The sequence below is a fragment of the Megalopta genalis genome, chromosome 12 (genome assembly GCF_051020955.1).
Source record: "Megalopta genalis isolate 19385.01 chromosome 12, iyMegGena1_principal, whole genome shotgun sequence".
In the NCBI taxonomy this organism is placed as follows: Eukaryota; Metazoa; Arthropoda; class Insecta; order Hymenoptera; family Halictidae; genus Megalopta; species Megalopta genalis.
Window position 1 is genome coordinate 3,571,667 of NC_135024.1, and position 25,459 is coordinate 3,597,125.

A 25,459-nucleotide genomic window follows, 5' to 3' on the forward strand; every position below is an offset into this window, starting at 1 on the left:
TCGGAGCAATTATGACGTACTAAAAACGGGATGCGCGTGACCAGATTGCGTTAAATGTGGTCCGGACATAACCGTGCGAAGAGACCTTAGTTTGTTAAGTTGTGGATGATTTCTTACGTTCAAAAGATACTTAGTTTACAGAACGGTGAATATTTACAAATTGAAAGATCGATTCATTCTGTGGCACTTTAGGGTGAAAAGTTCCCGCAAAATATGTTTCTGATTTACGAATTTTAAAGTTTTAAGATTTAAGAATTTTTAACTAAGAAGCTACGATTTTATGTGAATACGTAATGCTTACGTTTTGCGCGAATGTAGTACGTTTTAAGTGTGCCACAAATGGCGGCAATTAGAATTCATTGCAATTAGAAAGTTTAAAAATTTTTTAAATATCAATGTATTATGTTTAGTCTAGTAAGTTATTGAAAGAAGAACTTGTTATTTAGTTTACTTGTACTTTGAAATAGTAAAAAGACTAGGAGAATCGAAAAACTTTGTACTCTTTTCAACCTATTAAAAATATCGAAGAACATTCATTTTAACTTTCAACTTGAAATAGTAGTAAGCTTAAGAGAATTATAAAATATTATTGTACTATTTTTACCTACAAGGTTATCGAAAAATAACAACTAAAATTAAATAACAACTAAATGATTGAACTTGCGATCTAAAATAGTAGAAAGTTTGAATGATTTTGAAAATGATAATGTATTATTTTTAATCGATTAAAATTCTCCAAAAAAAAACACCATTTACATTCAGTTTTTATTTTTTGAAATGGTTGCGGACAAATTTTGATTTCGCGTAAAAATCCGCAGTCTCGTCACAGAAATCTTTGTTAAGAAATTAAAAAATGAAACAAAACGGCAGAACATGCACGACTCTTTCTAAACTTGATTCTAAAATTGTAAAAAATATTTGACGTTCATCAGCTTCGAAATTAATTTCGAATGAGCCTAGTTCTCGATCTGTCGGAATCGTTCCGTGTTGTATTCGACAGTTCCTATACGATGCATGCTATAAATATTCCCGGGTTGCATACACGTGTAAAAATCCCCTAACGGTACACCGATGGCGTATTGATTATCGTAAATGTCTGTTTAAGCGTTCATATCCCCTTTCAAAATGAAAGTCACGTTTAGAATTGTTGCATCGAAAACGCGTTACTTCTAACACCCTTAATTATACCGCGACACGTGATCATCGAACCCCGACGGTACATTAATTTCGTATGAAACCCGATCACACGAAATTACTCCATGTTAGAAATACAGGCCGCGACGTATCGCGTGCTTATAATTATTTCCGCGTTGTTATTCGCAATGTATTACCGCGTCGACGATAACTAATAGTATAGATTACTTCGAATTAATTTTATACGAAATAATCCGATAAGTTAGTATAATAATGTTCGATATTAATGGATATTAGAGGTGAATCAGATTCGATAATCGCTGGCGCATGAATGCGAATGATTCTCGTTCGAACGTATAAATGCGACACTCGTACAGTTCAAATTCTAAAGCTCGAAGTCATTTTCGGATTATATAAATTGTTCGTTAGGCACTTGTTTACGATCTACAAGCTCCGTTAAAATAGAACGTTACGAGTATGAAAATATTTTCATGTCTTCATGTTAAAAGTCTACAATTTTATCCACGTTTCTCTACTTGCTACAAGTCGCGACTTAACGAAATAACCTTAACAAAGTTATAATTGTACCGTTACCACGTGATAGATAATTACCAATCTTCGTAATTATTAGACCGTGGGCGTTTAGGCGACAGAAATACGTCTTCTTCTCTTTAATAACTTCAAGTTGAAAAATGGTACATTTTGAAACTTTCTGAAACTTTGTACCTTTTTTTCTTTCAACTTAGGTGTGACGCGGAGTAATAATATATTTTATCACAATACTTCAAATTGTAGCATTTTATTTGTAGAATTCTCTCTACAATAAAGTTAGTATTTATTTTTTAATCGGTATTTATTATTTTTCCTCTGAAACATAAATGTATCGCGGTAAAACATGCAATTCGATGACCTTCTAAATGAAGGTCAAACAAAACCCACGGTCCAATAATTATGTTATGGTTATTTTAATGGCCGCGCGTCGCGAACATCGCCTATTCGTTAGAGCAAAATTGAGCGAAGCTTCGAATCGAATATTAAAGATTATTAAATATGTAATATGTTTCAGTATTTATATTAATAATAAATCGTAAGATTAGAATCACGATCGCCTAAAGTCCTCGAATTTTGAGGCATTCGGACATTACGGTAATCATCATAACTGCGATCTTTTGGCGGAAGTAGGAGGCCAGACCTGAAAACGTTTACCGTCTTTGCATATTCGCGTATCGAGTTTCTATGACTTGACGCTCTTACGGGATGATGAGGGATGATGAATGATCGTGGAGCGCCTACAAAATGTCACATCTCTTCCCGGCAACCATACTTTTTATCTGTCTCTCCACGTTGAACAGCCGACTACATACGTAGAAATTAATCGAAACGAACATTGCCTTCGATTGAAACGAACAGTGTTAAACTAGTAAATCGGAATGGCACGTAACGATAATGGACAATGAAATACTTTTTAATCACTCGTTCAATCGGTTGGCCATAATTTTGCATCGTTATCGTTCTCGTATTACCAGGAAGAGAAAACGAAAACCAAGTATGATCGGTGAGGTGCAAAACAGAAAAGTTTTTTTTTAATGCGTGTGCGTGCGTGCAGGTGCTAATTGTTCACGAAGCGACGTATAGAAGAGCGTGTTATCATTTATTAATAGAGACACCATCGCCCGTAAATATTCAATCTGACTCGTATATCATTGATAAGTGATTTAAAGTTGGTCCGCTTCTAATTTGGGGAATTTAATTTTGGGAAATTATGGATACATGTTTCACACCGTCGAAAATTATTAAACGCGCAAATTACACATCAGATTTGTGTACTTTCGGTCGATAGCGTAACACAATTACATAATGAACCTTTCTGAATTAGTATGTATCGACACCGATACGCATTGTCTTTGAAGAGAATCATTTAAGTATGATCATGACTATCGTATTCAACAGCTTTTTTCAGAATATAGTAAACTTTAATATATTTTACAGTCTTTTACGTATTAAAATGTTGGATGGTAACATCCGCAAGTTCGATTATATTACATTTCTATCAGTGAAAATAATTTGCTACGAGTTGCTTCTTGCGAACTTTTCACAATATTAGCGTACTCGCATGACAACAATCGAGCTTACTTATGTTACAACCTAACAAATTCAATTTCAATATCGGTATAATAAATGTGCAAAGAGAACAGCATATTTACTTTCAAAATTCATTTGGCACATTAAAATTAACTCATTCTTCTTCATTAACTCATTCGGAAGTAATATTCGAACAAAGATACAATATTAGTAATAATTTTCCAAATGCAGATTTCACCAATCAAAGTGGAAAATGTATTGGAAAATAATATAACGAAACCCTGAAAAAACACACAACAATTAGATATAAACCTTTCACCGTATGATATAGCAATTAAAAAACCATGTACATGTTTCGAACTAGGTTATTTCCTGAAACGTGAAATCGTGACATTTTTGTCACCGAACGTTACACAGTTGCTCACTGAAACATCCGATCGCCTTTAAAAACAATTAACTTTTTCGAAATTCCACCAAACGACTGGAATTTTGACGACACGTTAACCAGTTTGCTGTGGCGCCTCCATTTTAGAAAATGGTGTCCAGCAAAGCAAGGAACGATGCATAATGGCAGTTTGCACATCGAACACCAATATCGCGAATTATTCATATAATTATTCATATTTTTTATTTGTTTATTTTATTCTGGCCTTCGTTCAAAATATTCTAATCTTGAAATTTGAGAATATGTTTTTATTTTCACTAGAATTATAGTTCAAATAGCCAATGGTTACTACTTTTTACGCACGACGAGTATACTCGAGATGACACAAAATACTGCCACTTCTCCATGACGAGTATACTCGTGAAACGCAGCTAACTGGTTAAATGAAATATTTGCTATCTGCGAAAAAAGCGCGGGTCAACGTGTCGACGTGAGCACCCTGTACACGTATAACCTACGTATCATCGTCATCCAGATTTTAATCATGACAGCGAAACTATCGAAGCATGCAGAGTTCCATGAAAATGCGTCAAAGACATGAAGGTGCATCAGATTTCGAAAGCGTGTAATTAGTCGAACCTTAATTCCGTGGTAGCACCGGCATTCTCGAACCACGGCAAACTCGAATCCGGAATTGATCCCGGCTGGAGTGCATGGTTCTCAACCTTTGAGGGCTCGCCGACGCTTCCCGGGCTTCTTTCCAACCAAATCACGTTGATGACCGTGCCCGTGGACGCGTTTAATGCTATCAGCCTTGTTTCCACGGCGTCGTTTACCGACACCAGTAAAGATTTCGCTATGGCATCTAAAAGCACTGCGTAACATCCGACCGTATTAATGGAGACTGTCTATTCACGACTGTCACGTTAACATTAAACTAAACCAAATCCGTCGATACAAAGCTTTTGGATCTTTACTATGCTTACTGTATAATTATTGACGTCGCAGAGATTTGTTTTCGCGAGGAAATACAGTAAATTCTCCCTAATCGACGCTCAGATTGCACACGAAAATGGACAATTTGCGAAGAGGAGATACGATTATTCGAGCCTCGCGGCTCGTTTTGCATAGTTACCGATTGTCAACAACTATAAATTATAGTTCAAATAATAATTCGCAATTAGGGACAATTTATTGCATTTGATTTTCGATCGAATTCAAATTGAGAGGTCAAGTTATACGACAACAATTCAATCTTTTCAACGTTCCGGCGATTGGCACGAGAGGATCAAACGATATCTATCGGCTCGTTTTTATAGTTATCGAGTGTCAACAACTATAAAAACGAGCCACGAGCCTCGAAAAATCATAACTTCTCCCCCCAAATTGTCCATTTGCACAATCTGAGCGTCAATTAGGGCGAATATACTGTACGCTTTAACAAGTTATTCATTTTTAGTAATACTGTAGAAATAATAAATAATAGATAATAAATAATTAGATCCTATATTTATTATTTATTATTTATTATTTCTACAGTATTACTAAAAATGAATAACTTGTTATTTTTGTTGAATAATTTGTCCATTTTCGTGCACAATCTGAGCGTCAATTAGGGCGAATATACTGTACGCTTTAGATAATAAATACATTTAGATAATAAATAATAAATAATAAATGTAGGAACTAATTATTTATTATCTATTATTTATTATTTCTGCAGTATCACTAAAATAGAGTAACTTGTTAAAGCGTACAGTATATTCGCCCTAATTGACGCTCAGATTGTTGTTGCGCGTAATCGACAGCATGAATTATAATAAGACCCTGATCATACGATTTTAGTCAAAGAATACTTTCCACCGCATCGTTTCCGATGATGCAAATGACCCATCGCGTGCCCTTCTGATTTCGTTTCGACGTCTAAGCGACTTACGAATCGGAATCGATTGCTTCTCGAGCAATCGTCGTGCAAAAAAACGGTCGATGCGTACACGAATGGATGTCGCGCATACTCTCGTTACCATTCCAGCCAATGGAATCCGGTTAGCCGATGATATACCGGGCCCTATATAAATTGGACTGTTGACAGTGTGGTCCGTCATCGTGCGTCGGTTATTGGGCAAATCGATTTTACGTCTGCCCGCTGGATTCGCCGTGGAACGAACGAAAATTCAATAACGCTGGAGGAGCGTCCCTCTACTTTGAAACACCGTTTGCCATTTCCCGTGAGGGCTCCTCCCGGTAAAAAGGATTTGCGAGACAGGGAATTGCAGAGGAAACGAATGGTCGGTTAAATGTGCATTGACGACGGTAATGCAGCGACGAGCTGGCGTGCGCGCCATTTGCGATCCTGCACAGGCTGCGGTAAAATCTAGCATGATTCTTCGCGCACGCCACCCCGTCTTATGATACCCTACGCTTTCCAAGGGCTAAATAAATTGGTTAACACGTCGACTGTTGGGATAACGCCCCGGAAGATCCCGCGTGGTCGGAGTGAGTCATTTACGGAGGCTCGAATCGCACACCACGTACTGGGTGAACAAAATGACACGGTCACTTCGAATATTTGACTTTGCGTTTGGTCGTATGTCGAAGGGAACGATCGCTTGGTTCGAAGGGACAGGTGTCATGATTAGACTGTGGGTACTGTCGAGACCCAATTCTGTTCTTCTGACCCAATTCTGAGCATTGTTTGCGCGACTGTAATAGTACAAATAGTAGAAATTGAAAAAATACTGTAAAAATAGCACAAATTTGAAATCTTGAGTATCTCCGAAACGGAGGGCCAGTTTGACGGACCCTATTAGGGTTTCGTAAGCTTAATTGTACACTGCAACTTCCACCTACCGTGTGTTTTTTTGTCATAATTAGACTGTGGATTCTGTGCAGACCCAATTCTGTTCTTCTGACCCAATTCTGAGCATTGTTTGCGCGACTGTAATAGTACAAATAGTAGAAATTGAAAAAATACTGTAAAAATAGCACAAATTTGAAATCTTGAGCATCTCCGAAACGGAGGCCCAGTTTGACGGACCCTGTTAGGGTTTCGTAACGTTAATTGTACACTGCAACTTTCATCTACCATGTGCTTTTTTATCATGATTAGACTGTGGATTCTGTGCAGACCCAATTCTGTTCTTCTGACCCAATTCTGAGCATTGTTTGCGCGACTGTAATAGTACAAATAGTAGAAATTTAAAAAATAGTACAAATTTGAAATCTTGAGTATCTCCGAAACGGAGGGCCAGTTTGACGGACCCTGTTAGGGTTTCGTAACGTTAATTGTACACTGCAACTTCCATCTACCATGTGTTTTTTTTATCATAATTAGACTGTGGATTCTGTGCAGACCCAATTCTGTTCTTCTGACCCAATTCTGAGCATTGTTTGCGCGACTGTAATAGTACAAATAGTAGAAATTGAAAAAATACTGTAAAAATAGCACAAATTTGAAATCTTGAGTATCTCCGAAACGAAGGCCCAGTTTGACGGACCCTATTAGGGTTTCGTAAGCTTAATTGTACACTGCAACTTCCATCTACCATGTGTTTTTTTATCATAATTAGACTGTGGATTCTGTGCAGACCCAATTCTGTTCTTCTGACCCAATTCTGAGCATTGTTTACGCGACTGTAATAGTACAAATAGTAGAAATTTAAAAAATAGCACAAATTTGAAATCTTGAGTATCTCCGAAACGGAGGCCCAGTTTGACGTATCCTATTAGGGTTTCGTAACGTTAATTGTACACTGCAACTTCCACCTGCCGTGTGTTTTTTAAAACGATCGCGCGACCCTGACCTTCCCCTTGTTAGCCGTAAACGCGACAGTGGTCTTCCAAACGGAAAACAAGAACGATAAAGAAAATCGAACACGCAACTTTATCGATGAAAGATAGAATAAACGTGCAAATGAGATCGCGAAACGTGTTTCCGCGGGATTGTATTTTTTACGAGCGCGCGAGGATCAACCGATTCGGCGGAATCGTGCGGGGTGCCACGCATTTTATTCGGGCTGCATAACGATATCGATCGCCGACCGACTATTTATAGGGCGAACAGAATTTTCCATTTTCGGTCACGGGAAGTTTCGACGTTTTGCTTTCGCCGTCGCAAAACCGGGGACGCTCTGCTCGCAGGGCACGCCTCTAATCGGGCTGTTCGTAAACGGTCGATTGAAAATTACAATTTGTTCGAGTGAACATCGGCTGTCGGTGACCCGAATAAATTAAAAAAACTGGAATTCTCGTATGCAGATCGAGGGGGCGCAACAGGTGCTGTAAGGAAACGTGATATGTAAATTGTTTGGCGCACGGTGGCCACGATATGGTTTCAGATATGGGTGGGTTCTTGGTACGGGGTTGGGGGGAAGGGGCGGATTGTTTCCACGGAAAAGGTGCCAGCTCGACATCGAACACTTTAGTGGAACTCGCTGGAAATTGCAATATGAGTTTCAGACGTGTCCCTTTCAATTTACCCCGGCGTGTCTTCAAGTTTCCGAGATAGTATCGAGTTTCGATTTAAGTTGTTTTTCAACCCAAAGTTTTCAACTGATAACGCCACACCGGCGACGGAAAATCGCATTCACACCGACAGGATTTATTTACGGAACTGTGTCCCGTTCGTGCGCCGCTTACTATTTTGTTTGCGAATTTTTTTTTCGCGGCTGTATCCGCGAATCGATCGCCGTGATAGGTCAGTACTTTTTATAGTTTAATGGTGTTAAACGGAGACCGAAAATAACGTTCGTTCGAGAAATTTCGATTTTTGTCCAGTTAAAGATGATACTTTGAATTGTAACAAGATCAAAGAGGGGAGACGCGCGATTTAAAAAATATCGAGTTTATCGTTTCGATTTCAAACAACAATCATAATATAATATATTATATATTTCCTTGTCAATAATCATTATTAAAATCAAGGTAGTGCATCGTTCTACTACAACAATGTGTAATTTTACATGGCAGAAATTTGCATATCGTAACTTTCAAGCAAACTTTCAGAAATGCAAATGACGTAACCTTGTTTCGATGTTGCATACTCCGTGCAGAACATGTTAGACGAAGTTATAAACAAGTTCTACCGTGAAGATTAGAAGTAAATAAATATAAATGTTGGAGAGGATGATATTGTATATCCTGAAACTTTCAATGTAGAAAAATGTGTGAAGCATACTGTAGTGAAGCACACATAACCAAAGATGTTAGCATCCCCTATTTAAATATTTTGTTGTACTCCAATTATACTGTATTACTTAAGGAACTAATTTCAATTAATTTTTCATTACAAATAGAGACCTCTCAATAATCTATAAAGAATTCCTCATTTTTTTTATATTGCTTATAGCTTTTTATTTTTCGATTACGCTACATTACTTGAGAACTAATTTTAATGAATTTTTTATTATAAATAATGAAACCCCTGATAACTAATTCTGAAATGTTCCTCGTTTTTAAAGAGCATATATTTGTTTATTACACGTAACTAAAGAAATTAATGTTTCCAGTGATTTTTAGTTTTTCGTTCTTCGGTAAATTGTTCAGAGTCGCCGATAATTAATTGCTACTCACCGTTATGTCTTGATACTCCCATTGTTCCGGAATTTTGGAGTATCAGAGCTGTCATGTCGGCTTTCTGACGTGCGGTGTCGTAACGTCTTGGATCAAGGGCTGCAGCAGCTGGCAGAGACTTGAATCCAGCAGTGGTGGCGCAATATTCGCCCAATGATCCAGTCGATGCCGCTTCTATCACATCCAAGGCTTCTTCGATGTCCATCTTGATGGCACATAACGTTCCATTAATAGCAAACATTTCGAAGCTATCAGACAACGTGTTACATTCATCCCGACCGCTATAAATATTTCCATCTCGTTTGATGGCATGGCAGAATTTATATAGAATTTCAATGTGCATACCGAATATTTTAATTGCACATTTCTCGCGAAGACGTGATTTTTCAAATGTACAGGGAATCCCGTAATTATGTTGGGGTGCCCATGCCATTATCATAGCATTATTTTAAAAGTTCTTTCGATAATGCGAGTCGCAGAGACAAAATCGACTACGAATGTCTTCGATGCTGATCTTATTGTTGGAACAACAGCAACGCGAAAGGACACTGAACGGTTTTGAACATAATTTTATAATAATGCAAGAAAAAAAATGTATAAACTCAGAAGCTCGACTATATTCACCTTTTTCATATCGACAGCGTCATTGTTGATTGTTGTAGAGGTAAACGACACCGAGGTAGGAGTAGCCGTGGTTACGGTGAAGTACGCCATCATGGTCATTGTCGTCATTGTCGCAGGAAACAGGACCAAGAGCCAAGGTTTGCCCATCCCGCGACCTGCTCATTTGTACTTCGTAATAAACATATTTTTGTTAGCGTGATCGGTAGCCATCCTCGCCAAGCTTGTGCTATCTCGTGTAAAATGATAACTCGGGTTTCATTTCGTTCGTAATGTTATACATCTTTGAAATCATTAGCACAGTTTTATATTTTGGGTATATGTAGCTAATATTTTGTAAAAATTACCAGACTGCGAATTTTTATGAAAAACAGAATGTGTCGATTGCAAGAAGCAGAAACTGCATTGACATTTCTTTCTCCTTTAAAAAATACAAAAAACCATGTACATCAGCAATTATTAATAACACAGTTCGTTAATTAAATTTGTTCCATATTCTGTTCTTCTTTTTTATGAATAATCCACGAAACGTAGGATCTGCATGAAGATCCACAATCTAATTATTTAAAAGATAATGATCATTAGCTAAATCATGTATGATAATTTCGAAAGCTCTAAAAATTATGTTAATTGCAACAAAATTTTCCAAAAAGAAATTTGAGATATTGATTATGCTGCTGACATTAAAATTTTGCAACAAAATTTTCCAAAAAGAAATTTGAGATATTGATTATGCTGCTGACATTAAAATTTTGCAACAAAATTTTCCAAAAAGAAATTTGACATATTGATTATGTTGCTGACATTAAAAAACGATTAAACAAGTACGGAGTGACAATAACGATGATTGAATGATCGATTAAAATGGTGACGATCAAGTTTGATATTTAAGTAAATAAAATATTACAAATTTTGGCGCCTCCAAAAATTTCGAATAAATTCGAGACCATAAATTATGTGTTTGACTAATAATGAGCATAAAGTGAATCGGACTTTCCTGCGGGGGGCTTGCGAAATAAATGAAATTAATCTTGACGGGAACCTTTTTCTTTCACATTCAAGTGGTGCCGAGTTTTAGCCCCGGGTCCATGGGGCGTTCATCCATTCCCTCTAACATTCTCGACATTCTGCGTGACACGGTGCTTTTGCCTTCGTTTGATTATCTGTCACTTTCAGCGATTACTCATCGTGTGGTATCGATTCTGTAAAACGAAAAGACGAATGACCTTTTAGATAACAGTCGTAAACATCGGTATCAGAACTCTCCATTTAGAACCCGTGCGGAATCTTTGATCTCATCAAAGCTTTTTCGAGTTCTTTTTACATCGATACACGTGCACAGTTGCATCGGAAAATTGCATCTGTCGCGTTATTTCTTTGATATTGACATCTCGTATGAAATTGATTAATGCTTTACGTATTACTACTGTAATTAGAGAGACATTACTGTCTCTCTAATTGACGCTCAGATTGTCCACAAAAATGGATAATTTGGGAAGAGAAGATACGATTATTCGATCCTTGAGGTTTGTCAACGACTATAAAAACGAGCTGCAAGGCTCGAATAATCGTATCTTCTCTTCCCAAATTATCCATTTTTGTGCACAATCTGAGCGTCATTTAGGGAGACATTACTGTACTAAGGTAGAAAACATTACGAAATATTACACGAATATTTCGAAACTGCATAAAATTTGCGAAACTGCGAAAAATTGCATATACACGTACAAGGATGGCCAGTACAAACATTAAATAAAAATAAAAAATATCACTAAAAATATAAAAGTTGCTTTGAGTCTACTGGAAATGGGTAGATAAATAAAAGTAAAACGCAGTGAATTAAACTTATCACTTTTAGTTTATTAATTTGATGTACGAGGAAGGACCGTCTTTACTTTCCTGATTGCTCCAGGAGACTGAAGACTATTCACAAAGACGAAACCAAAAACGTCACCTAAAGACAAAGAGCACTCTGTTCTATATACATATGAAATCATTGTTTATCTAATGGTACTCTGGCGAGACTCTCGGCGTCGATTCGTTTTTGTAACTTATATGCTAGAAGAAAAAACTTCTGAGTATTCAAAAGAGAGAAAATAATCCAATAGAGTCTATAATTATTCACACCACTGTATATGCACGTCGAGCGCGACAGTGAAAGTGAAACATAGCGAACGATTGCTCGTAATTTAACTATTTCTATTTGTTAGTACTAATCCTGACGATGACCACGTCTTTTCTTCAAGTTTCCGCGAGAAATTTCAATTTCCTTACCGACACGGATGTACAGATTTAGCATTTGTTTCTTGGGTTGATCCTGAAACGCGTCAAAGTGAGAAATGTATGGTCAAGGTTCTCACGGGAAAAGTCTGTTTGATGAGCATTCCTCATCGTAGGACCTCGAACTACTTTCGACGCCCTCAGGAATCCTGTCCGTGACCAAGCGTATTATGAATCTATATCGTGCAGACCGTGCATATCGTACGCAACGTTTCATTTTTCCACGATAGATGGCTCGTGTAATTAACCCTAGAGAGACCAAGGGGAACGCTTCCAGCATTCATCTCCAACGGAGTGCTAATGATTTAGAGCTTTTATGGTCGAAACCATTTTCATAACATTCGTGGTTGTGGTCTACGCGTTCGAAACTGGTACTAGAGATGTTCGTGTTTGTTCTCACTGTCCTTTCTTATTAAAAAAGAAATCGTAAATGACTCTACGAAAGTGAACAAAATCTTTGCCGAGAATTCGATTTAAAATTACAATGTTGGAAAATTTGATGTACGATTTTTCCCCACCGTTTTATCACGGTTTTAATATAAAGTCAACTATCACGTAATTATCGAAGGTATATATACTTCACAAGGATTTTTAATTAATTTTGAATGACCAGAGCTCATGATAATTTCACAAAGCTCGATGATTGCAAACGGTTCAGCAAAGTTTGAAAATTAAAATTAAAAGCTCCACTGTACGGTTTTCCACGTTTTCTATAAACATCGAGCATGTATTTCGTTAATTACCACTTTTAAAAATCAATATTTCTAATACATTTCGAGATCAATACTATTTTTTAGTTGCTATGATATTAAAACAATAATACGTTATCCTCACGTTTGCTAACTTTTAATTTTCTACCCTATTTCGTCGAATTGATCATCGTAGGCCACGATTTACAATAGTGTTTTCGGAAGACCGTGATCACGGCGCTGTGCAGAGCACGTTGCCGAATCGATTTCACGTCAGCACATTTATTTCCGTGAGTATCTAAACGAAGAATTCGCTGGCGGAGCGGCGGCGGCGGCGACGTCTGAATTTTAATGAGAGCAATGTTTCGTAAACGTTAAATTATAATTTAAAATCGCGAATGGAATATATACATATTTTATCAGGGCGACAACAAGGCGGAAATTAATGTGCATTTAATTGAATTTTGCTGGGAGAATTTCATGACGAGTAATTTCAACGATCGTTTCACGTTTACACAGCAATTTCACCGATCGTGGAAGCGCACAACAATTGAGAAATGCTTGAAGTATTCGGAACGCTCTCGAAATGACCGATTAATAGTTGTAAATAGATTGCGAATTGTCATGTGCAGCATACACTTTCTGCGGTAATTACACGAAGCAGGAATGAAATAGAGATTTGTTTTGTTTCTCAATTAATTTTAATGAACGTTAATGGATCAATGAATTTGTTCTAATTTAGCTGCTCGCTTTTGTCGCAAGCGAACCGGGGATTTTATGCATTTGTGACGAAATTGGGTGAACGAAATTCGGCACAGTGAAGACAGAGAATGTAAAAATATCGTTACATGATTTTCAATTTATTGAAACTATTGAAAGAAGAAATACATATTAATTCACTGAGTCTGTAATCGATGCAGACAATTTTTATTTTTGCATAAATAATCACGATACAGACAAAAATGTATAAAATCTGCAGTCTACTCACAAACACTTTCAGTACATTCTGCTTACAATTTCCAGTAGTTAAACAATTTATGGTATTATATTGTTGTGACTATTTTAACTAGAAAACACCAAAGAATGCATTCGATCCAAAATTGTTTAAAAGCTTGTAATAAGTAAACGTACGAGTGTTTTCATTTCTGGATTGAGAAAATTGAAGACTTCAAACAGTGAAGTAATGTTTAAAGTAGTAAAAACATGATGAAAGAACGTATATAATAAAATAATATACACACATTATAATTTAAATATTTTTTATTGAAATTTGCGAACGTGAACGTAGGATAATAATAGCATTCATTTTGTTGTTAATATTCACCCTAGCATGCATTTTACAAAATTGCATGTACCATAAATGCATAAAGATCCGCAGTTTAGTAATCTTTGTACGTATTATTTTTATCTTTTGGACAGCGCCGTCATTGTGGAAGCGCCCTGCATATTCAGGTACTGGTTCCGCGATATAAAACCGGTGACTAGAGCTTGAGTGACAAGCCGCGCGCTGGGTGTCCTCGAAAAGCGGAAGATGAAGATTTGCAAACACTGTTCGATAAAGACCCGTCATAAACGCTGAAACAGCCTGCAGGTCAGTCAGTTCAGAGAACGCTTTATAACTGTGTCAAAGCGATTCCACGTGTCGGCGAGGATATAAAAGATAGCAATTAATCGTGCCGCACTTATAATCCGCTAAATAAAACGCAACTCTCAACTAAAATGAAGTTTTCATGCTTTTTTTTATGTATACAGTTTACAATTTTATGGGCTATTTTAATGAGATTAAAATCATTTTACGTAGTCTGTTCCGCGATTTAACGTAGCACGAGTGCAATTGTTTCGCTTATTGAAAGTAATTAGAATTAATTTCTGTTTCCAGGGATAAATTTAAAATTGTCGGAGTTTCATGCACAAGTTACAATTTTACGGATCGTTTCGTTGAAATTATAACCACTTTGTGTAGTCTATTCCACTATTTATCACACGCTATGAATAAAATAGTTTTATTTACTGGATTAATAAAAGAGTATTTTTATAAACTGATCTAAAATTGTCGGCATTTCATGTCCTATTTACAGATTTATGGACCACTTATTGATATTAAAATCAATTTATGTAGTCTTACAATTTCTAGTATTATTTATTGGATTAACAAAAATAAAAGTATATTTTAAAGAACAAATTTGAAACTGTTAATGTTCTATGCACAATTCACAATTTGATGGATTATTTTATTAAAATTAAAATCATTCGTTGTAGTCTACAAAATATGATTTATTTACTAGAGTAATTAAAATTGACTTTTATAAATTAATTTAGAATTATTGGAGTCGAATAGAAACGATTATTTTCATACTATGAGCATCACGATCGCGTTGTTAATATGAACAAATTATTTCACGTGCCGTGAAGTTGCTCATTTACCCATCACTTTTATCAGTTTCATAATTCGTGAAATATTGCACTTCGTACAGGTGTATAGTTTCTGTTTTTATAAGCAAAGTTCTACATTTAATCAAAAGTTTGTAGCTTAATGGCAAAGCCACGAAAGTCGTAATTAGTTTAGATCTTCGTCGAGTTCCAGGAGATGGTTGATTTTGCTTTCGCGAAATGAGAACACGTTTACTCCTAATACTTATATGTATAAATTCTACGACTTTCTGCAATCTAATTTAGGAAATAAAAAGATAACCGTACTCGTCAATAGATGTTGATCTTTATGTCACAACTGATTCACACTTCTGGAATGAAAGAAACGAAAGAAATTTTGTGCTTGTCTTATGCTTCGTAAAAGCGTTCGCGAGGGTAGGAATTTCTTTAAAAATCCGCAGTCATCTTAATTAAATAAAGATTGTTGTATTCGAAATACGTCCGTTTCATTTTGGCCAATTGACTGACAAAATTCGCGATCATTTCATGCTATCGACATATTTCAATTGTCTCGACAGCCGTAGGCAATGACGACGAATGCATGTAATACATTAATTCTCGAAAAAGGGAATGATACCGAAACATTTTATGCCGCCGACACGTTTCGATTTCCTTTCCGAGTATTTCTTCTTGAATTTTCAGCAACAGTTCCCGACGCTAAGTGCAATTCGTACCCTCGGTTCGGAGCGCATTAAAAATACGAGACTACCGGGAACACGAAACGCAGGGATCCATCGCAATACCGCAAAGCCGGTAACCCGCGCCCCATTTCGAACTTCCTTCCTTCCTTTTTTTGTTTTCATTTACTTTCTCCGAAACCTGACCTGTATTCGTGCTACACATTTAAGATCGCGCAACCTTCCTTTTCTTCGCCGAGCATTGCTTCGCTTAGAAAATCCGCGAAACTCATTTGAAAAGTTTCGCTTCTGTTATTAGTCCGATGTCAGCTACTGTCCGAGCTGCAGGTGCAACATTTCGTGTCTCTTTAGACGAAACCCGTTCAGAAATACACGATACGCTACCATTTCGAGAAAATCTGTGATCGCGTCCCGCGAATCAGTTTGCACGTTTCAATCGAAGTAGTTACTTGACCCCGTGCCGTCGAAAGCTACGTCGAATGTGCAAAATATTTAGTCATTTTTTCGAATCAAACTTCGCTATAAAAGTTCAAATAAAAACAGCCTTTTCGTCGTTATCGTACAATGCACACTAGTTACTTTTACAACTATGTAGATTGAGTATTAATTACTAAATATTGCTTTGATTACACTAAAATAAACGTTTTAATAAATACTCCTTTTTAACATTATTAATTGGATATTTATTATACTCCGACACTGTCTGATTTTGAAGAATTTAGAAGATATTTTCGGGCGGAACAACGGTTGTAACTTAATCTCGTTTGTACAGCATTGCATATTCGTGTACGTAACTCGGATACCATGGTCGCTGATGTAATTTTTGTAATTGCCCTGCAGCACGGAAATTGGTGACACCATGGCTCGCAGTTTCCATACTGCAGCCGCCGTAGGTATTCCATGAGCCGCCATTTGTATGCGATTCGAGGCACGAGCAGTCAATGTAAACCACCGGGACTGGACATTCTGCGAATGCCTTGAATTTTCGGGGCGAGCATTGTTCGAAAAACTTGGAATTCCGAAAATGAAATGTCTTTGCTGTTTACAATATTCGTGCGCATTGTTCTGGTGAAACTAATACGAAGGCAATGAACGCTTCACCCATTTGTATAATTAACATACGTACGCTCTCAATTTGTCTGGTGTGAAATAACTTGATGGAGAAAAGCCGCAGTCGCGTGCTTATTATATCTTTGTGTTATATGATGTTTTATTGTTCATTGTAGAAGATCGAACATTAAGCAACGAGAACATTTAAAGACTTTCAAGCATCTATCACATTATTTTCAACCTTCTAAATTTATTGAGACAAGACACCTGCTTATATTTATAATTCCTGGTTCTTGTTATTGATGCAGACAATTTTTATTTCGCATAAACATCAGTATTTACCGCAAAATAGAAAGAACATGGCAACAGTGAAGCAACATTATGTTACTAATTATGTTACATTCTTTCTGGCGACTCAAACGAATTAATTTCCATATTTTATATTTTTTATCGAAATATTTATCAATTAATGTCGTTTTTAAATACTAATAATTATTGTCATTCAATGCGAGAAGTTGTTAAAACAGAATCCGGTGATGCTGCTACAGGTTTTCGCGCAAATGACGGATCGCGTCGTCGATCAAAATGCGTCGCACTTTCAACGAATTTCGCGAAAATAAATTTCGTCGGTGAATGTAAAATCTCGTTTGCAATAATATCCGACGAGACGTTGCGATTATATTTTTCCTGGTGTTTCGGCTTTAAGCTTCTGTTTACAGACGCGTGGAACGGAAAACCGAAACTACTTTCGAACCATTAAACGTTATGGTTCATTTTAAACGGCATTATACTTGTTTTATCGACAGGACGCATAATGCTCGCTTTACGACAACACAGCCAGACATTTTAATAGAACAGTCGCGCAATGGCCGGGCGCGATCGTTTTTATTTACGATCGCGTGTTTTAATATCGAAGTGCTGTTTCGATTAGCGCACAGCGATTAAAATGAATTGAGATGTATGAAAATCGATCGCATTGCTCTACGCGTTTATTTATTTAGGTGGTAAATTCGAAAGCGACAGGAATAGTCGCGAAACTTTGTTTTTCGCGTATAACAGTATATAAATAGTATAAAAATAGTATATAAATATAGTATATAGTAAATAGTAGTATATAGTATAATATATTAATATAATATATTAAAAATAGTAGTATATAGTAGTATATAGTATAATATACTGTAAATAGTAGTATACAGTATAATATACTATAAATAGTAGTATATAGTGTAATATACTATAAATAGTAGTATATAGTATAATATACTATAAATAGTAGTATACAGTATAGTATACTATAAATAGTAGTATATCGTATAATACACTATAAATAGTAGTATATAGTATAATATACTATAAATAGTAGTATACAGTATAATATACTATAAATAGTAGTATGTAGTGTAATATACTATAAATAGTAGTATATAGTATAATATACTATAAATAGTAGTATACAGTATAATATACTATAAATAGTAGTATATCGTATAATACACTATAAATAGTAGTATATAGTATAATATACTATAAATAGTAGTATATAGTAAATAGTATATAAATTACTAAACTATAGTACCAGTGCAGCTAAAGTTCAGAGAAATGATCGAACTTGTAACAACGAAGATGAATATTCAATGACAATGAATTGAACAAGTTTAGCTAAGTAGCGAAACTTTCATCATATTTAATTGAAATTCATGTTTAACTGGACAACAATTTTACGTTGTTGATCGCCGTGTACAGCTCCGTGAACTTCGTTGTTTACGGTGTAAATATTATTAACCTTTGGTTATTAATATAAGTAAAGTAAGTATCGACGAAGAATTTTTTCCGGTGTTTACCAGGACGACAATTACACGTTTCTTCGTGTATAAAATCTTCGCACACGAGTTTATTAATATTAACGATCGTAACATGCTCGCTGTCCTTTATACCGTGTAATAAAATTGTTACGATCATCAGCAGGGGTAACTACCCTTAACGCCTCATCGATGCCGCACGGGAGTTGACCTAGAACGTAGAACCCTTTATGGCGCAAACAATTGACTCCACTTCTTGCGCTTGAACCAAACTTCAACCCTTCGTGTACTGAATTATGTCATTTTTATTTCTTGCTTCTATTTTTACTGTAGACACCTCGAGACAGTTTCAAATGATATACAATGTTAAATTACAAGTACAGCGAGTAACGAATTTAATGCTGATATAACTTTTTTTATAATTGGTCAAAATAGTTTGAATTTCGTTGAGGCATTGGGGGGTGGGGGGTTGCAGTGGTGCGAATAATTATAGACTCAAATTAACTGTTACATCTAAACGATAACTTAACAAAATATATTTGTGTATTTACATTTTCTGGTATTTTTAATATAGAAAGGTAAAATGATTTGTTAAGTTTTTGTTTAGATATCAGTAACAATGTAAAAGTTACTTACAATTATGCATACTACTGTAGCTTTCTAGACAATGTGCAGAACAATTTATATTAAAATTGCAACCGGTTCGAATGGCAACAAAAATTATGTTTGTCCAACTTTTTTATCCGAGTTCACAATGAGATTGTAAACAATGCGTTTTATTATACACAGAGAAAGTAGGTTGAACAAATTTCATAAAAGCTAAGCGCATTCTGTTTCGTTGAAAATGAGACTTTAAATGCCATAAAGACCACCCACAGTTCTTTTTGTCGGCGTTGGATTTCAATTTTAGGGGCGAAATCACCCCTTGGAAAAATCTTTAGAATTTTCATTTTGGTAAAATATTTCAAGCAAAGCGAGAAATACTGAAAAAGTGTTCCAGTAAAAACAGCATTGTTCTATTGTGTCCAGCAAACGTACTAATTTTTAATAAACAATCTTTCCTCTTCGTCGTCAGTCCTTCGAGAAATGTTAATTAACTCGCGAACCGTAGATATTTGAATAATTAAAATGAATTGAAGTTCACGGTGACGTTATTTCTTAAATGCCAACGTGAACCGTGTAACAAATATGTAAACAAGCCTTATCATTTTGATCGATTACTCTCCTCCACTATCGTAAGATTCAAAATAATCGTTAATAACATTTTCAATCAAGCAGACCGATGAATATTAATCCGTGCGACGTGCTGAAGATCGAGTCAACACATGTTTCACTCCCCATTGCAAATTTATATTCTATTATAGCAGTAAATTCGCGGTGTTATCTAACTTCCCAAATTCAAAAGTTCAGGAAACAGCACACAACTGTACAAGCAGTGTACACAATTCCCTTATCTTAATCCGCTGATGTACCCTAGCGAATTGCGCCGGACTATATGTTTGCTATTCCTTTTCATCCAACGTGTCCATACGCTACATTGTTGACAAATTACCGCAGACTATACTCTGTTTCCGTGTATAGCTACGTGCACGCATCGACGCATCCCGATCGTCAAATTATTCCAAACAAGACGCAAATGCTGCGCGACGATGCAAATCCATATGCAGTAAATTCTCTTCAAAATTGTCCCACAGCCCGTAAACAATAACGAACGATTTGGAGAGAGGATTTTAGATGATTGTCAACAACCATAAAAACGAGCCGCTCCCAAACGAGCTCCTCTGCACAAATTGCTCATTTTTGTTTAGAAGCTGCGAGGACAATTGGAGAGAATTTACTGTAATTCGAGGGGTCTCCCGAAATTCATTACGCTGTTATATGGAACGTAAATTTAACACCCCTGCATAAGTACATCGTTTACGAATATTGCAGTCGCTGGAGGACACGGTGTTAAGAGAACGTATAAACTTTAATAAATATGCAGGGTGTACCGACAATTCTAACACAAAGTTCAGCAGCAAAGAGTTAATTTTTTTTAAACAAAAATTATTAATATTTTTTTGTTGGCAATATAAAAGCATTAAGGACTTTCAAAGATCTGTGACATTATTTTTAACTTGCAAAATTTATTAGATGATGAAACATTTTCATCGAAACATTCTTGATCCTTGTTATTAGTGTAAACAGTTTTTATTTTGCATAAAAGAGATGATCATTTTGCTATTGCACGTTTGACGTGTGTTAAAGCTATTATAATAACGTTCATATTATTATTATAATTGCGCCAATTAATACAAAATCCAATATTCTTCGCCATATCAAGAAATGTAAATTTCCGGTGTTGTACTTCTATTATGTGACATTATGGTAAATTGTTTACAAACTCTTTGCTTTTACAGCCTCGTGGTAAATAGCTTAGAATCAAGACAAATCAAGCTTTGGAAAAATGATTTTAAGGCGATTTTTATAACGACGTGTTCAACGAGCAACGTACGTAATCAAAATGATCACAGAGAAATCATTTCTAAAATACACAGCGAAAGAATTCAGCCAATATTTTTGCTCCGAAGGATTTTGCACTTAAGCGCGGTTTCTTGTAGCTTTTATTATATACGGATCTTTAAAAGTAGACGTTAGACCGGTATTTTATGTTTTGGGTTCGTGTCGCAGCGCATTCAACGCAGCGTATCCAATTTCAAAACAAACCACGCTGTCTCAGACATTACCGATGACGCGACAAGAAAACGTCGCGAATAAAAGTTGGCCAGTATTCGTCTCTCGACATATTTTAATCCTTAATGGCTCTCGAAGCCGTTTTTTAAATAACTTTTCCGATTTCTACATACATTTTATACGATAGAGCGCATATTATGCCTTTGAAATTAAGTTTTGTGACTCACACGACCCTTACACTTTTAACAATTTTTTAAATTTATACTTTGATAATATACAAATGATCTTGGAACGTGATGTAACAGATTTATAATAATAACACATTTAACGCGGAGCTTTAAAATATGAAAATTTGTTCTTATAGAGAATACTGGTCATCTCGATTTTGTAATAAATAATACAGTAAATTGACGCTCAAATTGTACACAAAAATGGACAATTTGGGAAGAGGAGATACGATTATTGGAGCCTTGCAGCTCGTTTTTATAATTGTGGACAATTTATAAAAATAAACTGCAAGGCTCGAATAATCGTATCTCCTCTTTCCTTATCAATTAGGGTGAATTTACTGTACCTATTTTTGACTTGAGAATATTTTAGCAGGTGTCGAGGGCGAATTCAACGACCTGCTACGCCGTAATCTCGAACCTCGAGACAACGCTGAAATAATTAAAGCCGCAGAAAGCGAATTCGCAGACCACCGTGCACCGGTCGTGTCAGATACGGACAGATAAAACGAGCGGTTATCGGCGTTTTTGATATTTTTTTCGAAACGGAAGACGCATCGTTCGCACAAGGACAGGTCTACAGCGCAGTAGAGACGATCGATGCAGCAACCGACAACCAGCTACCCCCAGATCGCACTTCCCTGCTCCTTCTCCTCTGTCTCTCCTCTGTCACTCCTCTCTTGGTCTCATGGCATCTCTTTGTCCTCCTTGCTCGCCGCGCCACTTCTCCCTCGGTTCCTTACCGTCACCTTAACTTCCATTTCTCTTTTATCTTGGCCGGCTATTTTTAACACTTTCTTCCGGCCATTCTTTAATTTGCAAATGGCTGGAAAGTCTTCAGTGCAAAGCCGAGGGTGAAACCGAAGTTATTCAGTTATCGAGGACCGTTTCTATAGACTGTTATCAAGCTGACAATCACTCGGATTATTTTATGGCCAGCCTCGTTCCATTTCAATTCTCATCAGACCTCTGGCTAAAAATATTTCCACCGAGAAACACAAATATTTGCAGACGCTGTTTCTATGGCAACTTTCTGTTACGTCCAGGCTGTTCATTTTACGTAGTTATTTATTTCGATATCAAGTGCCAATACTGGTTAAAGTACTAAATTGATTTTACAAAAATACAGCACGTATTTCAAATATATACTGTATTATTGTAATATTATAATATTATTGTATATAATATATATACTGTATAATATATTAATATATATATATACTGTATTTTTGCAAAATCAATTGAGTACTTCAACCAGTATTTCAATATAGTACGAGTATAGTATATAGTATAGAGTACAGTACAGTATAGTATAGAGTACGGTACAGTATAGTATCCAATATTTCAAATACAGTGCGTATTTCAAATATGTATACTGTATTTTTGTAAAATCAATTTAGTACTTCAACCAGTATTTCAATATAGTACGAGTACAGTATAGTATAGAGTACAGTACAGTATAATATAGAGTACAGTACATTATAGTATAGAGTACGGTACAGTATAGTATCCAATATTTTAAATACAGTGCGTATTTCAAATATATATACTGTATTTTTGTAAAATCAATTGAGTACTTCAACCAGTATTTCAATATAGTACGAGAGAGTATAGTATAGTATAGAGTACACACACAGTACAGTATAATATAGAGTACAGTACAGTATAGTATAGAGTACGGTACAGTATAGTATCCAATATTTCAAATACAGTGCGTATTTCAAATATATATAGTGTATTTTTGTAAAATCAATTTAGTACTTCAACCAGTATTTCAATATAGTACGAGTACAGTATAGTATAGAGTACACAGTACAGTATAATATAGAGTATAGTACAGTATAGTATAGAGTACGGTACAGTATAGTATCCAATATTTCAAATACAGTGCGTATTTCAAATATATATACTGTATTTTTGTAAAATCGATTGAGTACTTCAACCAGTATCTAATTTAATACCGAAATAAATTGACTATTTAAAATTACTATTTATATACAATTTATAATACGAACCTGTAATACTTAATCCTAGCAAATATTTTCGTTATTGTGCGTGAAATGAAACACTCGAATGTTATACCTATGAAATATCGCCGACCAGGCACATGCGAGCACTAACATTCGTGTTTGACACGCCTACCCCGCGAAGCCACTTACGTAAGTCTGAACAGCGAAGGTCTTCGAGGGTTAATAGTTCGTCTGCCAGCGAGGATTTGATTATGATTCGCTATATACAATAGCCAAATCGTGATTTCTGGGTAACATTTTCAACGACAATAGTATTTTCAATCGAGTACCACGAAATCAGTCTCTGTGTAACTTAATCTGATTATTTATTTTAAGTTCGTTATTCGGACGAAGATTTTTTTTATGCTCCTTCTACGACCTAGTCGTTTCAAGCTTTTTGTTCACTTCGCTCTCATCGTGCTACTTTTCTCTCAGTTTCTTTCTTCCAGTCGCCTTAAACTTCCATTTCTCTTTTACCTTTCCGGGTATTTTGAACACTTTCTTCCGGCCGTTCGTTAATTTGCAAATGGCCAGAATGTCTTGAGAACAAAGTTGAGGACGAAACTGAAGTTATTCAGTTATTGAGGACCGTTTCTATACATAGAGACGGTCTTACCGAGCTAACAATCTCTCTCAGATCGCTATATTATATGAACGAATTTTCTCTCCATTTTAATCCTCTGTTACGCATTAAACATTAGAAAACTACGCGACGTGAATTTTATATCGTGGTACAGTTGATACCACAACTGCGGCAATCGGTTAATTATCGATTAATAATCGACGATATGCAGTTCAAGAATTCTGAGTGAATTCTTCGTTAAGATAATAATGATATGATAATAATAATAATATGATAATTTAGATTATAAGGTTGTTATTTGAAAGGAAAAGCTATGTATATGAATATTGCAGTCATGGAGAAGCTTACCAAGGTTATTAATAAGTCTCCAATAATCTCATCTGATCTACCTAACCACGACTAATGCATATTGTTTTACGACAATGAGAAGATTTGATTTATTTAAATTTCGTACGAGTTCTATTATAATATTGTATAAGCTTGAATAAATTCGTTTATCTACAGATTTCTCACAATATCGTTCTTATAATATCAGAACTTGTGAAAGAAAAAAACAGAAACCGTTCATTCTGATCAGTTTGTTGTTAACACTAAATTCACCACGGTCAAATAACCGGCTCCTCATTTTATAACAATAAGAACAATTGAGACATTTCCATCGAAAACGATTGCATGAATTACATTATTGGAAAAACTGTTGTAACAAAAACTGCGCGAAATTAAATAAATTGGATCTTTTTGCTCTTGTTAGGCAACGAAAGCCAGTCAATTTTACTGTTCGGTAGATTTAGTGGCAAAGAAATTCTAATCGGCAAGATAAAATAAACGATCGGTGAGAAAAGAGAGAATTATCGAGAAAAATCGTATTGTTCTGTCTCAAAAGAAGCTAAAAATGTCATCGAACCGTTCGCGTCCGGAGGACCTTCTAACGAGTTTTGATGAACCACAAATGGATGCATATGCAACAAATTAGCAGTCGAATGATAAACGATTCCTCAGGAATTGCTTGTTCCTTCGTTGCGCCTAATACAAACGATCCCAGGGTGAGTTATCGTAAGCTAATGAATTGGGTCAAGCGTTTGACGTGCGAAATGGATCGCTGTATTAGGATTGAACGCTAAGTAATGTATACGATATTAATTAATTACGTTACACTCTCTATCCGAGTTCGAGCAAAGCTCGCTGGATATCCGTTTCCTTCGAGGCTACGTTAACCAAAACGAAAGAGATTTCGAAGTCACGGCACAATGTGAATAATTTACGCGATCCGGCGATGAACCAGAAC

At 35.9% G+C, this 25,459-nt stretch overlaps 1 protein-coding gene across 4 annotated transcripts in view; it reads right to left on the reverse strand.

The window, feature by feature from the left end:
* Positions 1 to 25,459, reverse strand: part of LOC117228800 (putative G-protein coupled receptor CG31760) — a 65,004-nt gene that overhangs the window by 16,918 nt on the left and 22,627 nt on the right. For all 4 annotated transcript variants that reach the window (XM_076525645.1, XM_076525644.1, XM_076525646.1 and 1 more), the window contains exons 2-5: positions 10,836 to 10,995; positions 9,797 to 9,964; positions 9,173 to 9,377; positions 4,241 to 4,475 (exon numbers count right to left, since the gene is read on the reverse strand). In XM_076525645.1, coding sequence (XP_076381760.1) covers positions 4,241 to 4,475; positions 9,173 to 9,377; positions 9,797 to 9,943 — 587 coding nt within the window. In that variant the 5' untranslated portion in view covers positions 9,944 to 9,964; positions 10,836 to 10,995. The remainder of the gene's footprint in view (positions 1 to 4,240; positions 4,476 to 9,172; positions 9,378 to 9,796; positions 9,965 to 10,835; positions 10,996 to 25,459) is intronic.